Source organism: Callorhinus ursinus, unplaced genomic scaffold, assembly GCF_003265705.2.
Source record: "Callorhinus ursinus isolate GAN/ISIS: 27379988/994484 unplaced genomic scaffold, GSC_fseal_2.0 scaffold25, whole genome shotgun sequence".
NCBI lineage: Eukaryota > Metazoa > Chordata > Mammalia > Carnivora > Otariidae > Callorhinus > Callorhinus ursinus.
The window spans coordinates 1,973,440-1,990,299 of NW_027397087.1; the positions used below are offsets into that span (position 1 = coordinate 1,973,440).

Consider the following 16,860-nt stretch of genomic DNA (forward strand, 5'->3'; position numbering starts at 1 on the left):
AATATCATGCAGAGTATTTTACTGCCCTAAAAATCTGTGCTCCATCTATTCATCCTCCCCCCCCAAAACCCAGCAACCACTGAGCCTTTTACTATTTCTATAGTTTTGCTTTTCCAGAACATTTACTCATTTTTGTAAAAGATTTATTTATTTGAGAGAGAGCATGAGTGGGAGGGGCAGAGGGAAAGGGAGAGAGAGTCTCAAGCAGACTCCACACTAAGCATGGAACCCTGAGATCATGACCTGAGCTGAAATCAAGAGTTGGATTCTTAACCAACTGAGCCACCCAGGTGCCCCAACATTTCCTCATTTTTAAACACTAAAATTAACCCCATTGTTTAGAGTACAGACCACAAGCTGAGCCATGATTTGAGATCAGTCATATCCAGATACCAATTAAATGCCTGCATGACTTTTTTCATTTAAAAAAGTGCCTAGGTGAGTCAGTCAGTTGGGCATCTGCCTTCAGCTCAGGTCATGATCCCAGGACCCTGGGATCAAGCCCCGAGTCAGGCTCCCTGCTCCACGGGAGAGTCTGTTTCTCCCTCTCTCCCCTGCTCATACCCTCGCTCTCTCTCAAATAAATAAATAAAATCTTTTAAAAAATATATGACCTAGCCCAAAAAACAAATATTCCAGTTAAAAAAAAGGGCAGAAGACATGAGTAGACATTTTCCCAAAGAAGACACATAGATAGCCAATAGACACATGAAAGGATGCTCAATGTCACTCATCATCAGGGAAATACAAATCAAAACTACAATGTGATATCACCTCACACCTGTCAAAATGACTAAAATTAACAACATAGGAAACAGCAAGTGTTGGTGAGACTGAGGACGAAAAGGACCCATCTTGCACTGCTGGTGGGAATGCAAACCTGGTGCAGCCACTCTGGAACAGTATGAAGTTTCCTCAAAAAATTAAAAAGAAAACTACCCTCTGATCTATCAATTGCACTACTAGGTATTTTACAAAGGAATACGTGCACCCCAATGTTTATAGCAGCATTACCAACAATAGCCAAATTATGGAAAGAGCCCAAGTGCCCAATGACTGATGAGTGGATAAAGTGGAATATAACTCAGCCATATAAAAAGAATGAAATCTTGACATTTGCAATGACGTGGATGAAGCTAGAGAGTATTATGCTAAGCAAAATAAGTCAGCCAGAGAAAGACAGACACCATATGATTTCACTTATATGTGGAATTTAAGAAACAAAACAAATGAACATGGGAAAAAAGAGAGGCAAACCAAGAAACAGACTCTTCACTATTGAGAACAAACTGATGGTTACCAGAGGGGAGGTGAGTGGGAGATGGGTTAAATAGGTGCTGGGGATTAAGGAGGGCAGTTGTGATGAGCACTGGGTGTTATATGTAAGGGATGAATCATTAAATTCTATGCCTGAAAGTATAAAACAAAATGATAAAATCATCTTTCAAGTAAAAAATATATATATATATATATACATATATATACATATACCCTAGCCTCATACTTGCTATTCAAAAGTTAATAAGTTGACAGTCTTGTTACAATTCAGACAGTTATTTGGAACAGGAAAGAGCAGATGACCAAAAAAAATAAAAAATAAAAAATAAATAAAACATTAATTGTAGTCACAGAATTAAACTGGGAGGAACATTAGGCAGGGTGTAATTAGATGGATCCATTTCATTTTCATTCTGGGTTTTAAAAGCAAAGAAAGCAAATAGAAATTAGAGAGTAGAATAGAACTGAAATCAGGAAGATCAAGCAAAATTGTAAGCAAGACCATTAAAAAAGATGAACCATACTGAAATGTGAGGTAACTCCTACCTTTATGAAAAAGAACTCAGTGGGTGGCCCAGTGGCTCTTATTTTTCCCCGCATTTCAGCTCATCTGGATCTTTCCCCACAGCTCCTATCTGTGAGTATTTGTCAGATACTGTTGATCGCACCACCTTAGAACATAGCTGGAAAGTAACAAGCATGTTCCTGGACAGTTCTTTAGGAAGAAGACTTCTGTTAGCTCATTCTTCTAGAGAGAAGGTTGTTCTTTTTTTTTTTCTCTTTCCCCCTAGAGACTTTGATAGGTTCTGTTGAAGTCGTACACTGGGGTTTTCTATTTTTTTAGATTGAGCTCTTTTTGTCCAAATGAAAACACACATGAAACCCCCATATACAAAACAAAAAATGAAGCTTTTCTAGATGAAGCAGAGTTTGCAGATGTTGGGATCTAGAGGATCCCCTAAATCTTCCTCTCCCTGAGGCACCTTTGCTAAATGTTAAGGCTTTTTGGAAGACAGTTTGAAAACACTGCTCTAAAGTATTCGTCTTCCCATAGTGAAAGGAGTATAAAACAGCCCACCTCCTGGATTTCTCACTTAGCTCCTGATTGGCTGGTGTGCTCAATTCCTGTGGCCATAAATGAAAGCACTTCTGTTATTATAAACTGCATGATGATTTCAATATTTTCTGCCTTGTATACTATGAACCAATGAAATGCTGGATGTGAAAAGAATAAAGACATTGTCCTCCTTCAGTCTCATCGATGGCTGGGTCCTGACTTCGTTTGATTTAGCTGTGGGCATACAAACCAGCCTGTAGAAAGCCCAACGTATATACCCAGTTTTAAACTCTCCCAGAAAATGAGTTTGCGATAGTGGGGAACCCAAGCCTGTGAATGGAAAGGCATGTCACTCTTTGTATTTCACTTAGCTGCCTTGTGAGCCCAGATTTCTGATGGGTGAAAAAAAATAGTATGATTTTGTAGATTATCCATCTCTTTTCAGTGATAGAAGGGAATGATGTTCTGTGACACTTCTACATTCTAAGCAGAAGCAGACTTCCCTCCCCAGATAGTTCTAATATGAAACCAAGGTTGCAGATCACATCCATAGAGTAAGGACAAAGCAGGAACCTCAGAAGACATGGGTCCTGGTCCCATTTCATAGTTGCATCTTTCCTCAGTAGTTTTTGGCAGCATTTGAAATTTACCAGGACCCTCAATAACTCTTTGGGGATTCATTATAATAAGAAAGAAAAAAGATAAGGGTTTTAATAGTCAATTTTACTGAGGCATTTATGAATTAAGAATAGTTATTTTCCTTCTGTAACTTCTTTGTCTGATTTTTTCCCCTATATTTCAGGGTTTTTTGGGGTTTTTTTTGTTTTGTTTTTTGGAGGGAGTGCCATGGAACTTTGAGATCAAGTCTAGGTATTTGCCTGTGGGTAATCATGAGGAACTAGGTATGATTTTCTAGAGTAAATATTTAGACCAAAAACAAAAGTAGAACCAACACCTAGGCCAGAACCAAAAACCAGTCCATACACAATGGAGCTAAGGGGGAGATTGAGCATGTAGGTGGCTAGCAACTATCTAACCAGTTCTCTTTAACTAAACAGAAAAGCTCTTACCTCCTAAGTGAGAGAAGCAAATTCCAGACTCAGAGAAAGTTGTATTAACCTCTCTGAGCCTCAGTCTTCTTTTGGAGGATGTCATGTGGGTACTTTTAGGAATCCTGGAATGTATACATGAGTTTACATGTATAAATTTTAGCACATTTGGGTGGCCTTGAACGCCCTTTCTTTTTGCTTGTTCAGGACTCTATCAGCTCATCAGTAACTAGAACTAGATTTGTCAACGTTTTTACTCCACCCCCCCACACCCACCCCCCCACCCCCGCAAAGGATAAACATAAAAGCTAATTATTCTACAACTCTGGGTATTTACTAAACATTTAGACTTGTTAAGGTGGGCCAATCATTTGCCACGTAGATATTTGCTAACAACTGACTTGTGCATGGCACAGCGCTTGATGTCAGAACAGGGAGGAGACCCAGATAAGCACAAAGCATGACCATTGTCCTCAAGTGGTTCCCGTGGTTTAAGGGAAATCAGACACCTATCCGTCCTAAGATGAAAAGTTCTTAAGTGCCTGAAGAGAGATGCAAAGTGCTCTTTCACTTGAGAAAAGAGCAATTACTTCTGGCTAAGAGAGATGAAGGAAGCTTTCATGACTTCGGCACTTAAGCTGAGAGCAAAAGAATGGGAAGAATTTGAACTCATGGAAATGAATAAGAAAGTCATTGAGGGACCAGTAAGAGCAACATGCCAAGGCGAGAAAAGCTTGCTGCAAGGAGCAGCGAATAGTTTGCCTGGGACCAGGAGCCCATGAGGGAGGGGAAGGAAAGGGTATTTGATAAGTAATTGTATACAATATGTTCTGCACTGTTCACAGCAGTGGTGTTAAGCAGGTGTGGTATTACTCCTGCTTTTAACAGAGTTGAGGCTCAGAGGGTTAAGTGATTTGTCCAAGGAAAATATAAAACCAGATCTGTGTCTGAAAAAGTAAGATAGACAAGGAAACTTAGTTTAGAACAGGGGGAACTTTGATTGCCAGGGTAGGGAATTTGAATCCTATACAGTAGTTCAGGGGTTAGCACACTATGGCCTATGGGCCAAATTTGGCGCACTACCAGTTTTTGTAAGTAAGGTTTGTGAGAACACAGCATTGCACTGCTGTTCATTCATCTATTTTTTTTTATGGTTCCTTCCACACTACAACAGCAGAGTTGAGTAGTCACAGAGATCATATAGCCCAAAAGGGGAGAGGGAATGGGGGGATGGGCAAAATGGGTTAAGGGGAGGGGGAGATACAGGCTTCCACTTATGAAGTGAATAGGTCACAGCAATAAAAGGCACAGCATAAGGAATATAGTCAATGATATTATAATAGCGTCCTATGGTGACAGATGATAGCTACACTTGTGGGGAGCACAGTGTAATTAATAGAGATGTTGGAACACTGTGTTGTACACCTGAAATTCATGTAGCATAATAAAAATAATAATAATAATAAAATAATGAAAATGCTTAGAAAAAAACTATAGAAAATCAGTACTAATTCCTGTTCACAATCTTTAAAAGGATCTTAACTGCTCTGCATTATTTTCCATTTTATAGATCAACCTTAAAACTGGATGACCTCTACTTTTAAGGCATTATACCCTTAAAATCAGCAATTTGATGATATTTATAGATCTTAAATGTAGAGCCTGTATAGCCCAAATCATATATATTGGAATTGTCTGGGATATAGCTGCAATTCAGATATTAAAAATAGAGTAACTTGTCTTACCAAAAAAAACAAAAAACAAAAAACAAACACACACACACACACACACACACACACACTTCAAATATTTACTATGTGGTACACTGCAGAAACCCTTTGCTAACCCTGGCTCTAGTTGATGGAGACTCACTGAAAGTTTTCTAGAAGGGAAGTAGCATACTCAGGATCATGCATTACTGATTGAGACCCCACTCCTCAGTGGGATGGAGGGAAGGAACTAGATCGATTAGAAGACTATTTCAGTAGTCTGGGCTCTCATCCCTTTACTCCGGGACTGTCACACTAGCCTTCCAGCAAGTCTCCCAGCCAAAACTTTGAAGCTTCGAGAGTTCGGGCAGGCAGCAACGGTGAGTGGAGTGCCCTGGGTGTGAGAAAGCCATCTGTGCGGACAAGCTGATCGATGGCCCTGCCTGACCCCCAGGACTGCCGGACGCCAGGGAGTGACAGGAAGTGCCACAAACAGAGGTAGCTGTGTCGAAATGTCACTCGATGTTGCCATACCCTCCAATCGCGTGAGAGAGGTCAGAACGCTGACTTCGTATGTGAAGTCTCTGCGTGTACAAACGGCAGTGACTGAATTCAAACTTACTTAAGCCTCCTGAGGCTGACTGAAAACTGCATCTAAATTTATTTAAAGCCCTCTGAAGTTGATCACAGTGCAGACCTCTGCGTTGCAGTCTCTGCCCACGTAATTTCCAAAACGCCGATTCGGAGTCCATTTCATAGGCTCCATGGCAGCGACTCCTGTGGCTCCTTCAGTAGGAGTATGACATGGTGCCCACAGGTTTTGGAGACCGTCTGAAAGACAGATGGACTGACTCACCAGGTCAAAGCAGTTTTGAAGACCTACCTATATGCTCTGTTGTCCCATAGTACATAACATGGCCAGATTGTCGGGATATTGAAGTGCTTATTTCTTATCAGAGGTATGATACAAAAGCGGCTGACAAACACCTTGCCCTCTAAAAGTGAGGTGGGCTTTAACGCCAAAGACCTATAGCAAATCTAGTGAGAATTTGCTGGTTGATATCTTGCAGGATCAGTCTTAAGCTTTGGCGATGTTTTTTTCAGGTGACATGAAGGGACTTTCTACTTGAGTGGGCCCTAATGGACTTGAATATTTTCCCCAAACCTTTCCTGCTGCCGGAGCTTTTACAGTTTAGAGAGTAATCACTTAGTCATGCATTTATTCAGTATTTGTTGGTCACCTACTATATGCCAGGCACTGTGCAAAATGCCAAGGAAAGACAGGCAGTGACATCCGACTGGAGCTTTAGAAAAGCTTTAGAGAAGCTCCAATCCAGTGTAAAAGGGCAAGGTGGGGCATGAAAATGATCACAGCTCAGTGAGATGAGTGATCCCTCTAGGGGAGGTACCAACCCTCTCCAACCAAATTTACCTTTCTTTATGTAATAGTGTGCCCTGGGGGAAAAAAAAGGTTGAAAAATATTCCACTTCGTTAATAAAATGACTTTAAATGTCCTAGAAAGTCTTAGGCAGGACCAACTACTTAATATGTGGAGCCCCTTGTTGAAAAACTCAGAATTTCAAGCCAGTGACAGCAGAGCTGTTGGCCCCATGTCACTGCAATGCCCTTGCAACATATCATGGGCTCTGCATTTTCAAGAAGATCAAGGGAGCAGTATTTGGGGAAAGTAAAGGATTTTCCCCCCAGCTTTGTTCTATGGGTTTCCATTCATTTATGGCACTTATATCCATGCCAGGTACCGTATCAAGGGCTGGGGGTTCTGCAGTAAAATATAGCTATCATCTCTACCCTCGTGGACCTACAACCTTGCTGAGAGCTTTGCCTGTGACAATTTTCATTATCTGGCCCAATTAGGTCTTGGCATATTAAATATCTTAGAAAAATATTAAACTTTCCAGTGAGCCTAACTTTATATTTTTAAATATATAGTAAATTGAAAATACAGTTTTTGAATGTATTTTTCTATAAGGAACAAATATTCTGGTGATCAGAAAAAGAAAGTTAATGTGAAAAAATATGCTTACTCAGAAGTTCTTTAATATTTGAAATTTAAACTTTATCTATACTTATTACCTCCAGGAAGTAAAAAAGAGAAATATGAGGGAACAAATGCAGCCTTTGTCTTGAAGTTTTAATACAGGAACACCTTGTTTTATTATAATTTATTTCACCTCACAGACACCGTGTTTTTACAAATCGAGGGCTTCTGACAACCCTGCATCATAATAACAAGTCTGTGGGTGCCATTTTTCCAACAGCATTTGCTCACTTCACGTCTCTGTGTCACATTTTGGTATTTCTCACATTTTGAACTTTTTCATTTCTATTATATTTGTTATGGTAATCTGTGATCAGTGATCTTTGATGTTACTATTGTAACTGTTCTGGGTGCCACAGACCACGCCCATATTAGATGGTGAACTTAATAAATGTTGTGTGTGTTCTGATTACTCTACCAAACAGCTGTTCCCTCATCTCCCTCTCTCTCCTCAGGCCTCCCTATTCCCTGAGACACAACAATATTGAAATTAGGCTAATTAATAACCCTACCATGACCTCTAGGTGTTCAAGCGAAAGGAAGAGTCACACACACACATCTCTCACTTTAAATCAAAAGCTAGAAATGATTAAGCTTAGCGAAGAAGGCATGTCAAAAGCCAAGATAGGCCAAAAGCTAGGCCTCTTGCACCAAATAGCCAAGCTGTGAATGCAAAGGAAAAGCTCTTGTAGGAAATTTAAAATGCTACTCCAGTGAACACATGAATGATAAGAAAGTGAAATAGCCTTATTGCTGATATGGAGAAAGTCTGAGTGGTATGGACAGAAGACCAAACCAGTCACAACACTCCCTAAGTCAAAGTCTAATCCAGGGCAAGACCCTAACTCTCTTCAATTCTATGAGGGCTGAAAGAGGTGAGGGATCTACAGAAGAAAATTTGGAAGCTGGCAGAGGTTGGTTCATGAGGTTTCAGGAAAGAAACCATTTCCATAACATAAAAGGATAAGGTGAAGCAGCAAGTGCTGATGTGGAAGGGATAGCAAGTTATCTAGAAGAGCTAGCTAAGATCATTAATAAAGGTGGCTACACTAAACAACAAATTTTCATTGTAGATAAAACAGTCTTCTGTTGGAAAAACATGCCATCTAGGACTTTCATAGCTTGAGAGGGAAAGCCAATGCCTGGCTTCAAAGCTTCAAAGGAGAAACTGACTCTCTTGTTGGGGGCTAATGCCACTGGTGACTTGAAGTTAAAGCCACTGTTCACTTAACATTCTGAAAGCCCTCGGACCTTTAAGAATTATGCTATATCTACTCCACCTGTACTCTATAAATGGAACAACAAAGCCTGGATGATGGCACATCTGTTTACAACAGGGTTTAATGAATATTTTATGCCTGCTGTTGAGACCTATTGTTCAGGAAAAAGATTCCTTTCAAAATATGACTGCTCATTGACAATGCATCTGGTCACCCAAGAACTCTGTTGGAGCTATACAATGAGATGAATGTTGTTTTCACTCCTGCTAATGCAGTATCCACTCTGCAACCCATGGATCAAGGAGTAATTTTGATTTTCAAGTCTTGTTATTTAAGAAATACATTTCATAAGACTATAGCTGCCATAGACAGTGATTCCTCTGATGGATCTGGGCAAAGTGAGTTGAAAACCTTCTGGAAAGGATTCACCATTCTAGATCCCATTAGGAATATATGTGATTCATGGGAAGAGATCAAAATACCAACATTAACAGGAGTTTGGAAGAAGTTGATTCCAACCTTCATGGATGACTTTGAGGGTTCAAGACTTCAGTGGAGGAGGGGCGCCTGGGTGGCTCAGTCATTAAACATCTGCCTTCGGCTCAGGTCTTGATCCCAGGGTCCTGGGATCAAGCCCCACATCGGGCTCCCTGCTCCACGGGAAGCCTGCTTTCCCTCTCCCACTCCCCCAGCTTGTGTTCCCTCTCTCGCTGTGTCTCTCTCTGTCAAATAAATAAAATCTTTAAAAAAAAAAAAAAGACTTCAGTGGAGGAAATAAGTGCAGATATGGTAGAAAAAGCAAGAGAACAAGAATTAGAAATGGTGCCTGAAGATGTCACTGAATTGCCGCAATCTTATGATGAAGTTTTAATAGAGGAGTTGCTTCTTACTGATGAGCAAAGAAAGTGTTTTTTGAGATGGAATCTACTTTTGGAGAAAATTATGTGAAGATTGATGAAATGACAACTAAGGATTTAGAAAATTACATAACCTTAGTTGATAAAGCAGCAGCAGGGTTTGGGAGGATTGACTTTAATTTTGGAAGAAATTCTACTGTGGGCAAATGCTGTCAAACAGCAGCTCATGCTGGTGAGAAACTATTCGTGAAAGGAAGAGTCAACTGATTTGCCAAGCTTTACTGTTGTCTTATTTTAAGAAATTGACACAGCCATCCCAACCCTCAGTGGCCATCAACATCAAGGCAACACCCTCCACCAGCACAAAGATTCCAACTCTCTGAAAGCTCAGATAACGGTTAGCATGTTTTAGCAATAACGTATTTTTTAATTAAGGTATGTACATTTTTTAGACATAATGTTATCACTCAATAGGCGAAAGTATAGTGTAAATATAACTTTTATATGCACTGTGAAACCAAAAAATTGATTTGACTCTATTACAATACTGGCTTTACTGCAGTGGTCTGGAACTAAACCCACAATATCTCCAAGGTATGCCTGTAGCTTCTCTTATTTTATTTGGTTGAGAAATTTTTGCCATACCTACACCAAAGTTCAGCTTCTAGATAATGGCTTTTAATTCTTTTTATTTTTTAAAGAGAGAGAGAGAGTACAAGAAGGGAGAGTGGCAGGCAGAGGGAGAAGCAGGCTCCCCGCTGAGCAAGGAGCCCAATGTAGGACTAGATCCCAGGACCCTGGGATCATGACCTGAGCCGAAGGCAGACACTTAACTGACTGAGCCACCCGGGCATCCCTAGATACGACTTTAAGAATCTGTGTTCAGGTCTGAAAAGTTAAAATGAATTTTTTGGTTTGCTTTCAAATGGTTTGCTTAATGATATTCCTGCAAGATAGTACTTTGCTAATAGCGCCACTTACTTCATTTGTAGTCAGAAACTCTTGTCATGCATTCTAAAGAAATTCCTTTACCTCTGTGATGGAAGATTCCATAACGGTTATCCCTTATTGACCACTTGCTATACACCTGGTATACTAACTGTTTTGCATATATTAATTCATTTAATCTTCACAGTAATACCGTGTGGTTGACATTAACCTCCATTTTATAGATAAGGAAACTGAAATTTAGAAATGTTGATTAAGTGGCTCCAAGTCTTCTAATAACTGGCGAGAGGTAGAATCAAGTCTCGCCGATGCCGAAGTTCAGTGCCACCAAGCTGTGCGTTATCCCCACCCTGTTGTTACTTCTAAGAGCGCCTTGTGAAAGGGAGATAATAAAATGGAAGGAGAATGTTTGGGGAAGAGTAGGGTGGAGTCACTGGGATCAGAGGTGTCCTGGCAAGTCTGGGGTGTGTATGTGACTGCCTGTAGCCTTCAGAGCCATCACTGACCAGTAGCAAAATGTTTGCTATGGGGACAAGACCTTAGGTTGGCTCCCCTCCCCTCTGTCTCCGCATCCCCAACCACTGGCATCACTCTGACGTGCTGAGAACATGGAGAGTGGCTCCAGGGCTGCCGAGGGATGTGGGAATTGGGGAAAGGCAGTGCTGAGCAGGAGCATGGTCCAAAACCAACTCTGAAACAAGAGACCAGAATCCTCAGGGGGAAGGAACTACTAAAGCAAAAGATGACCCCCACCAAAAGCTCCCTAAAAGTAAGGAGGCCTGGGGGGCAATAGTAACTCCAAACCATTTCACTGGAATTGGGATTAAACAGTCACTGATAAAATGTGCTCTTTGAAAACACATCTTGCTAGAGAGAAGCCAAGAAGAGACAATTCTACAAACTGTGACCTCATCCAGAGCACCATCATCTTGGTTTGCAGATCCCTTAATAGTCAGAGGGTCCAATGTAGTCTGACCTGGATTTGATCCTTTGGGTGCATTCTCTTCTTGTGTGGGTATAGTCATAGTGATTGCTGCAAACAGAAAGGTTTAGAAACATTCAGTGGTGTATCCTCTCAGACCTATGTCAGTGGTGAGAAGCGCCCATTCTCCAGGCAGCTCTGAAGATGTATTTCTTAGGTTATATAAATCATTACTCATCTTTGTCTCATTTTTATTTTGTTTCTGATACGCAAGTCAGCACATTGAATTCGTTGTAACTTGTGCATGTGGGCAGGGAGATTGGATTACTAAACATGGATTTTAAGTAAATTGTGTAAAATTAGCTAAGTGAAGAAGTAAGGCACTCAGCTACTTCTTTGATATTAAGCAAGTATGTGATTGATATTGAGCAAAAGATTTTCATTTGAGATCCTGAAGCAAAAGCATGTGTGTTTTCTCTAAATGTCTGGGTTGCTAGATCTTTATTTAATATTTAAAAAGTATTTTTGAAAAAAATTTGAAAATAAAGAAACATACAAAGGATAATAGAACACATCCATATTCCCACCACTTAGAATTAACTGTTAACATTTTGCTACATATTCAATATTTTATAATAAAAAAACAAAGTATTATAGATAAAAGTGAAATTCTATTTGACCCAATGCCATCTCTTCTTCCATTTTTTCTAGTGATAAGCTCTATCACAAAACTAGTGAGTATCTTTCCAGTCTCTGTATAAATATAAATATAGGTAGGTGTTTGTATGTGTGTTTATACGCACATGCACGCGTCCATGAACAATATTGTTTTGTGAATACTGTTTGTATATGTACCACATACACAGTAGCAACAGTAGGAAACCTATATAGTGAGTGATTACGCTGTGCCTGGAGCTGCAGTAGAGATAGTCTCAGTCCTTTCAATGACTCTATGGAGCAGCACTATTATTATTAGAGGTTACTTGCCCAGGGTCACACAGCCTGGCCAACAATTAATCCCACCATTAATGGTGGAGCCCAAGCTCTTGACCATCATGCTAGATGGCCTCCTCAGTGTATCACTCTACAGAATTCTTCACTCTCTCAGTACCATGTTTCTGATATCTGTAATTGTTGAGTTTGTAAATCTAGTTCATTCCTTTTCACAGTTATACCATATTCCATTAAATGAGCATAGTATATAAGCAGCATTATAAGGTGGTTAGGACCTATAAAATAGCAATATCGGAAATTTCCATCTCACTAGGCCAGGTGAGAATTAAATGGTTGAATTCCAATAAAGCAGATAGAACGGTACCTGGCACTGAGTAAGCACCCAATAAATGTTAGCTGGTATTATTGGCTATTAACATCTATCTGTTATTCTAAGGATCATAATCATTAGGTTGTTTCCAATTTGTCATTATTGCATATATTGCCCCAGAGAAAGCCCTGTGTCTACATACGTAGGTTTCTTCTTGTTCTCTCTCTAGAAGGAACTGATGGCTCATAGGGTGTGCATGTTCTCAGTTTCACCTGATATTGCCAAGCCAGCTCTGCCAATCTACACTCCTCCCTAATGAACTGTTTGGCGCTTCCCATTTCCCCATGTCCTCAATGAGAGTTGATATTGTCTAACTATTGGATGTGCAAATATGATGCTATAATTCATATACTGTAAAGTTTGCCCATTTAAAGTGTGCAATTTCGTGGTTTTTAGTATATTCATCAGGATGTGCCACCATCACCACTACCTAATTCTAGGAGAAACCCCTTTCCCCTTTAGCAGTCAGTCCCTCCTGTCCCCCACCCCAACCTCTGGTTGTTCATCCAGTTTCAATCTCTGTAGATTTGCCTATTCTCAACATTTCCTATAAATGCAATCATATGATATGTGGATTTTCGAGGTTCTTCCATGCTGTAGCGTGTATCAGCACTTCATTCTTTTTTGTGGCCCAGTAATATTCCACTGTGTGGATAAACCACATTTTGTTTATCCATTTCTGTTGTTTCTTCTCTTGGCAATTATGAATATTGTTGCTATAAACATTCATATGAAAATTTTTGTATGAACATATATTCTCATCTTCTTGGATATGCCTATATATTTATATACCTAGCTGGGAATTGCTGGGTCATATCATAACTATGCTTAACATTTTGAGACACTGCCAAAGTGACTACACCATTTTATAATCCCCTCAGCAATGTATGAAGGCTCCAATTTCATCCACCTCTGTACCTACTTGTTACTATCTTTCTTTTTAATTCCAGCCATCCTATGCAGTGTTATCTTGTGGCTTTGATTAGTATTGCCCTGATGACTAATGATGTTGAGCATCTTTTCATAGGCTTATTAGCCTTCTGTACGTCATCTCTGGCCTGTTTTCTCACTGGGCAGTTTGTCTTTTTATTTGAGTTATGAGGATTCTTCATATATTCTGAATACAAGTCCCGTATTGGATGTATGATTTACAAAGATTGTCTCCCATCTTGTGGGTTGCCTTTTTACTTTATTGACATGAATCGGTATATTTTAATATTTGTAGTTTTCATATGTTTCCTCAAAACTTCAGTTTTCAAAATTGTCTCTATATTATCTACTGAGTGGATCACAAGCCAGAGAGCCTTGAAGTGTTCACTGAGAGTAAAGTGAGTGCACCTAGCATTCCATAGATCCGAAGAAGCTCCTGCATTGGTCACCTGGGGTCGTCTAGGTGAGCCCCTTGGCCAACAAAGGAAATTCAGTTTTGATCATCTAGAAAACATGCCTTCACATCTGATTAGAGTTCAAATTTGATCATTTAAAGGCACTGAGAACCCATTCCTTATTTCCAAACTGCCAGTTGGTTAATTCAAAAGCATTTGGATACTGTTTAACCTGGTCTCTCTCTCTCTCTCTTCCCCTGCCCCTCCCTCTCTCCCTTCTGCTCCTCTCCCCTACCCACTCCCTGTTTCGATTTCAGATTAAAAATGGCTCAGGAATCAGTCAGCAAACTGACATCAGAGAAGAAAGTGGAGACAAAGAAAATCAATCCGACGGCTAGTCTGGTGAGATGCATGTTTCAGCATAACCTCAAGATTTTTCATTATAACTGAGGTGCATCCGGGAGTGTGTCTGAATTTAAAGGATAAAACTGAGAGGAATGAGTAGTATCCAGATTCTCAGTTCCCATCCCAGAGTAGCCTAAGTAAGAAGGGAGTGAGGAACAAAACACGACTGACTGTGTTCTCCCAGCGAACCCAACACAGATCATTTCCTGATCAAGCAAATTTAGTCACTTGCCATCTCACACCCTTCCACACCCCAGGCCAGCATCCCCTTATGTCAAAGCATATTTCTCCCGAAATAGTTGAGCATTTGAGAAAGGGGTAGAGATTATACTCTTTAGATAATTGGGAAAACCGAGATGCAGAAAGATACAGCTTACCTAGGATCACTTCACAAATGACTGACAGAAACCAGCCCGGACTCTTGATCCCCTGACGTCTCTCCAGGATAGAAACTTGGAGGCTAGTTGGTCTTCCCAGCTGTGGGAAGTCCATAGTCCCATTCAGGAAGGTTCACAATGAAGCTCTACCTATATGTTAGAGACAGTAGTCGGAATAGCTAAATGGCTAGGAACCCAAAGTGTTGGGGTTCAAATCCCAGCTTAGCCACTTACTAGTTGTAAAACCTTCATGAAATTACTTTGCTTCTTTTGGGAAAAGAGAAAAATAATACTACCTTTGCTTTAGGATGATTTTGAGGAAATGGAGAGACATAGAAAGTGTCTGGCATATAATAAGAGCTTAAAAATGTTGGCTGTTTTTCTTGTTATTACAAATTTTGGCAGCATTGGTTGGCACTTCCCTAGAGAACAGCAGTGAGTGGTAAGTGGGAGTATCACCCTCCTCAGCTTGATATTCAGACCCTACCTCCCCTGTGCCCTGGTATCCCACAGCTACTTATTTTTATCTTTTTGAGTTACAAGGACCATTGGCCAGCTCTTTAAACTTTTTGACCATCTGAGTGAGGTTTAAGTTGTGAAGTGAGTTGTTTGTTTTTTTTTCCGTTGATTGGTTAGGGTGTCTCTCATAACAGCCCCATCAGCAGCTAAACGAATGTTGAGTGAGATGTGGAGAAGTCGGGGTACTACCGCTTGAGCAGGAAAAGCTGCAGTTAGTGCACGTAGCTCCTGAAGGGACACATCCTCTGTGCCCCTTCAGTGGTGTATTCAGTACATTCACTTGTATGATTTTCGGTAGCAATGGGTTCAACCCTGACTTTTGTCTTCCTTGTTGGTCAGCCTACACCCCTTTCCCCAGCCGCCTTATTTGGGCCTCTATCCTAACTTTTATGGCCAAATCTTATTTCCAGGGACGCAGAATGGATTCAGCCCTGGAGACAAAGGGGAAACAGTGGGTTTATTTACTGTGGCATTTTTTATTTATTTTTTTTAAGATTTGACAGAGAGAGACACAGCGAGAGAGGGAGCACAAGCAGGGGGAGTGGGAGAGGGAGAAGCAGGCTTCCCGCCGAGCAGGGAGCCCGATGCGGGGCTCGATCCCAGGACCCTGGGATCATGACCTGAGCCGAAGGCAGATGCTTAAAGACGGAACCACCCAGGCGCCCCTACTGTGGCATTTTTTATAGGTGACCTCCACTGTGAGCTAGCTCCCAGTTGCAGTCCTCAATTGATAGGGTTGTTTCTTTTGTTGTTGTTTATTTGGGTGGGAATTCAGGAAGAGCTCGTAAACTGATTCCTCATTCAAGTTCACAACTCAGAGATGGGATCCAAACTCAGGTGTTTAGAAATCACCAGCTTGAGGGGCGCCTGGGTGGCTCAGTTGTTAAGCATCTGCCTTCGGCTCAGGTCATGATCCCAGGGTCCTGGGATCGAGCCCCGCATCGGGCTCCCTGCTCCGCGGGAAGCCTGCTTCTCCCTCTCCCACTCCCCCTGCTTGTGTTCCCTCTCTCACTGTGTCTCTCTCTGTCAAATAAATAGAATTTTTAAAAAATATTTAGAAATCACCAGCTTGAGTTTATATGTAGGCCACTTTAGTAACTCAGTACATCACATCTCAGAGATCACAAGCAGCTGAGGCTCTGTTCACAAGGGGCCGCTCCATGCAAAGGAGTATACCTCTTCCATTTCTTTTTTAAAAGCCTTTTATGTGCTCACTCAAAGAGTGGATACACCCATTCTCACTATGCTTAATATTTTATTTCTCTAAAGTCCTAGAAATGGTGAGGATCCATGCTTCTGTTTTGTATTTTCTTGTCTGTATTTATAACTTGCCAGCGGCCTTTCATGTCCTTTGTCTTTAGAAGGCTATCCCTGGGCAGGAAGCTCAGGGAGAGCAGAGCCGAACATCCATGGTAAAATGGAAGTTTCCTCCATGCTACATGGATGGATTAAATCTGCTCCTCTTCCATTTTGCATAGCCTTTGTTCAGTTCCACCCTCTTGACCATACGCAGATGTATTCAGCTTGGAAACAGTGATTTTTCCTATCTAGACTCCCCAGAAACTATTTCTTAAGCATTCCCTAATTCCATTAGTAGACTGAGCATGGGGGTAGGCGGAGTCTTTGAGTAACTGCAAAGTTAGGACCTTTGTCACAGAGGAAGAGAACAGACCAGCCTCGCATGGTAAAGGTCAGTCTTTTAGATGGATATCGTTGATTGATTAGCTGGTTATTCATTGTTTTTGGAAAGTAAGGGGAACAGGTTGGGAGGAGCAGGGAACAGGATTTCAGGAAAGAAGGATAGACTTAC

General features: G+C 40.8%; 1 protein-coding gene across 6 annotated transcripts in view; it reads left to right on the forward strand.

The window, feature by feature from the left end:
- Positions 1-16,860, forward strand: part of FMN1 (formin 1) — a 445,431-nt gene that overhangs the window by 417,626 nt on the left and 10,945 nt on the right. For all 6 annotated transcript variants that reach the window (XR_012373582.1, XR_012373583.1, XR_012373584.1 and 3 more), the window contains one exon: positions 14,067-14,151. Coding sequence is in view for 2 of the 6 variants with exons in the window: in XM_073876758.1 (XP_073732859.1) it covers positions 14,067-14,151 (85 nt within the window). In the remaining 4 variants the exon portion in view is untranslated. The remainder of the gene's footprint in view (positions 1-14,066; positions 14,152-16,860) is intronic.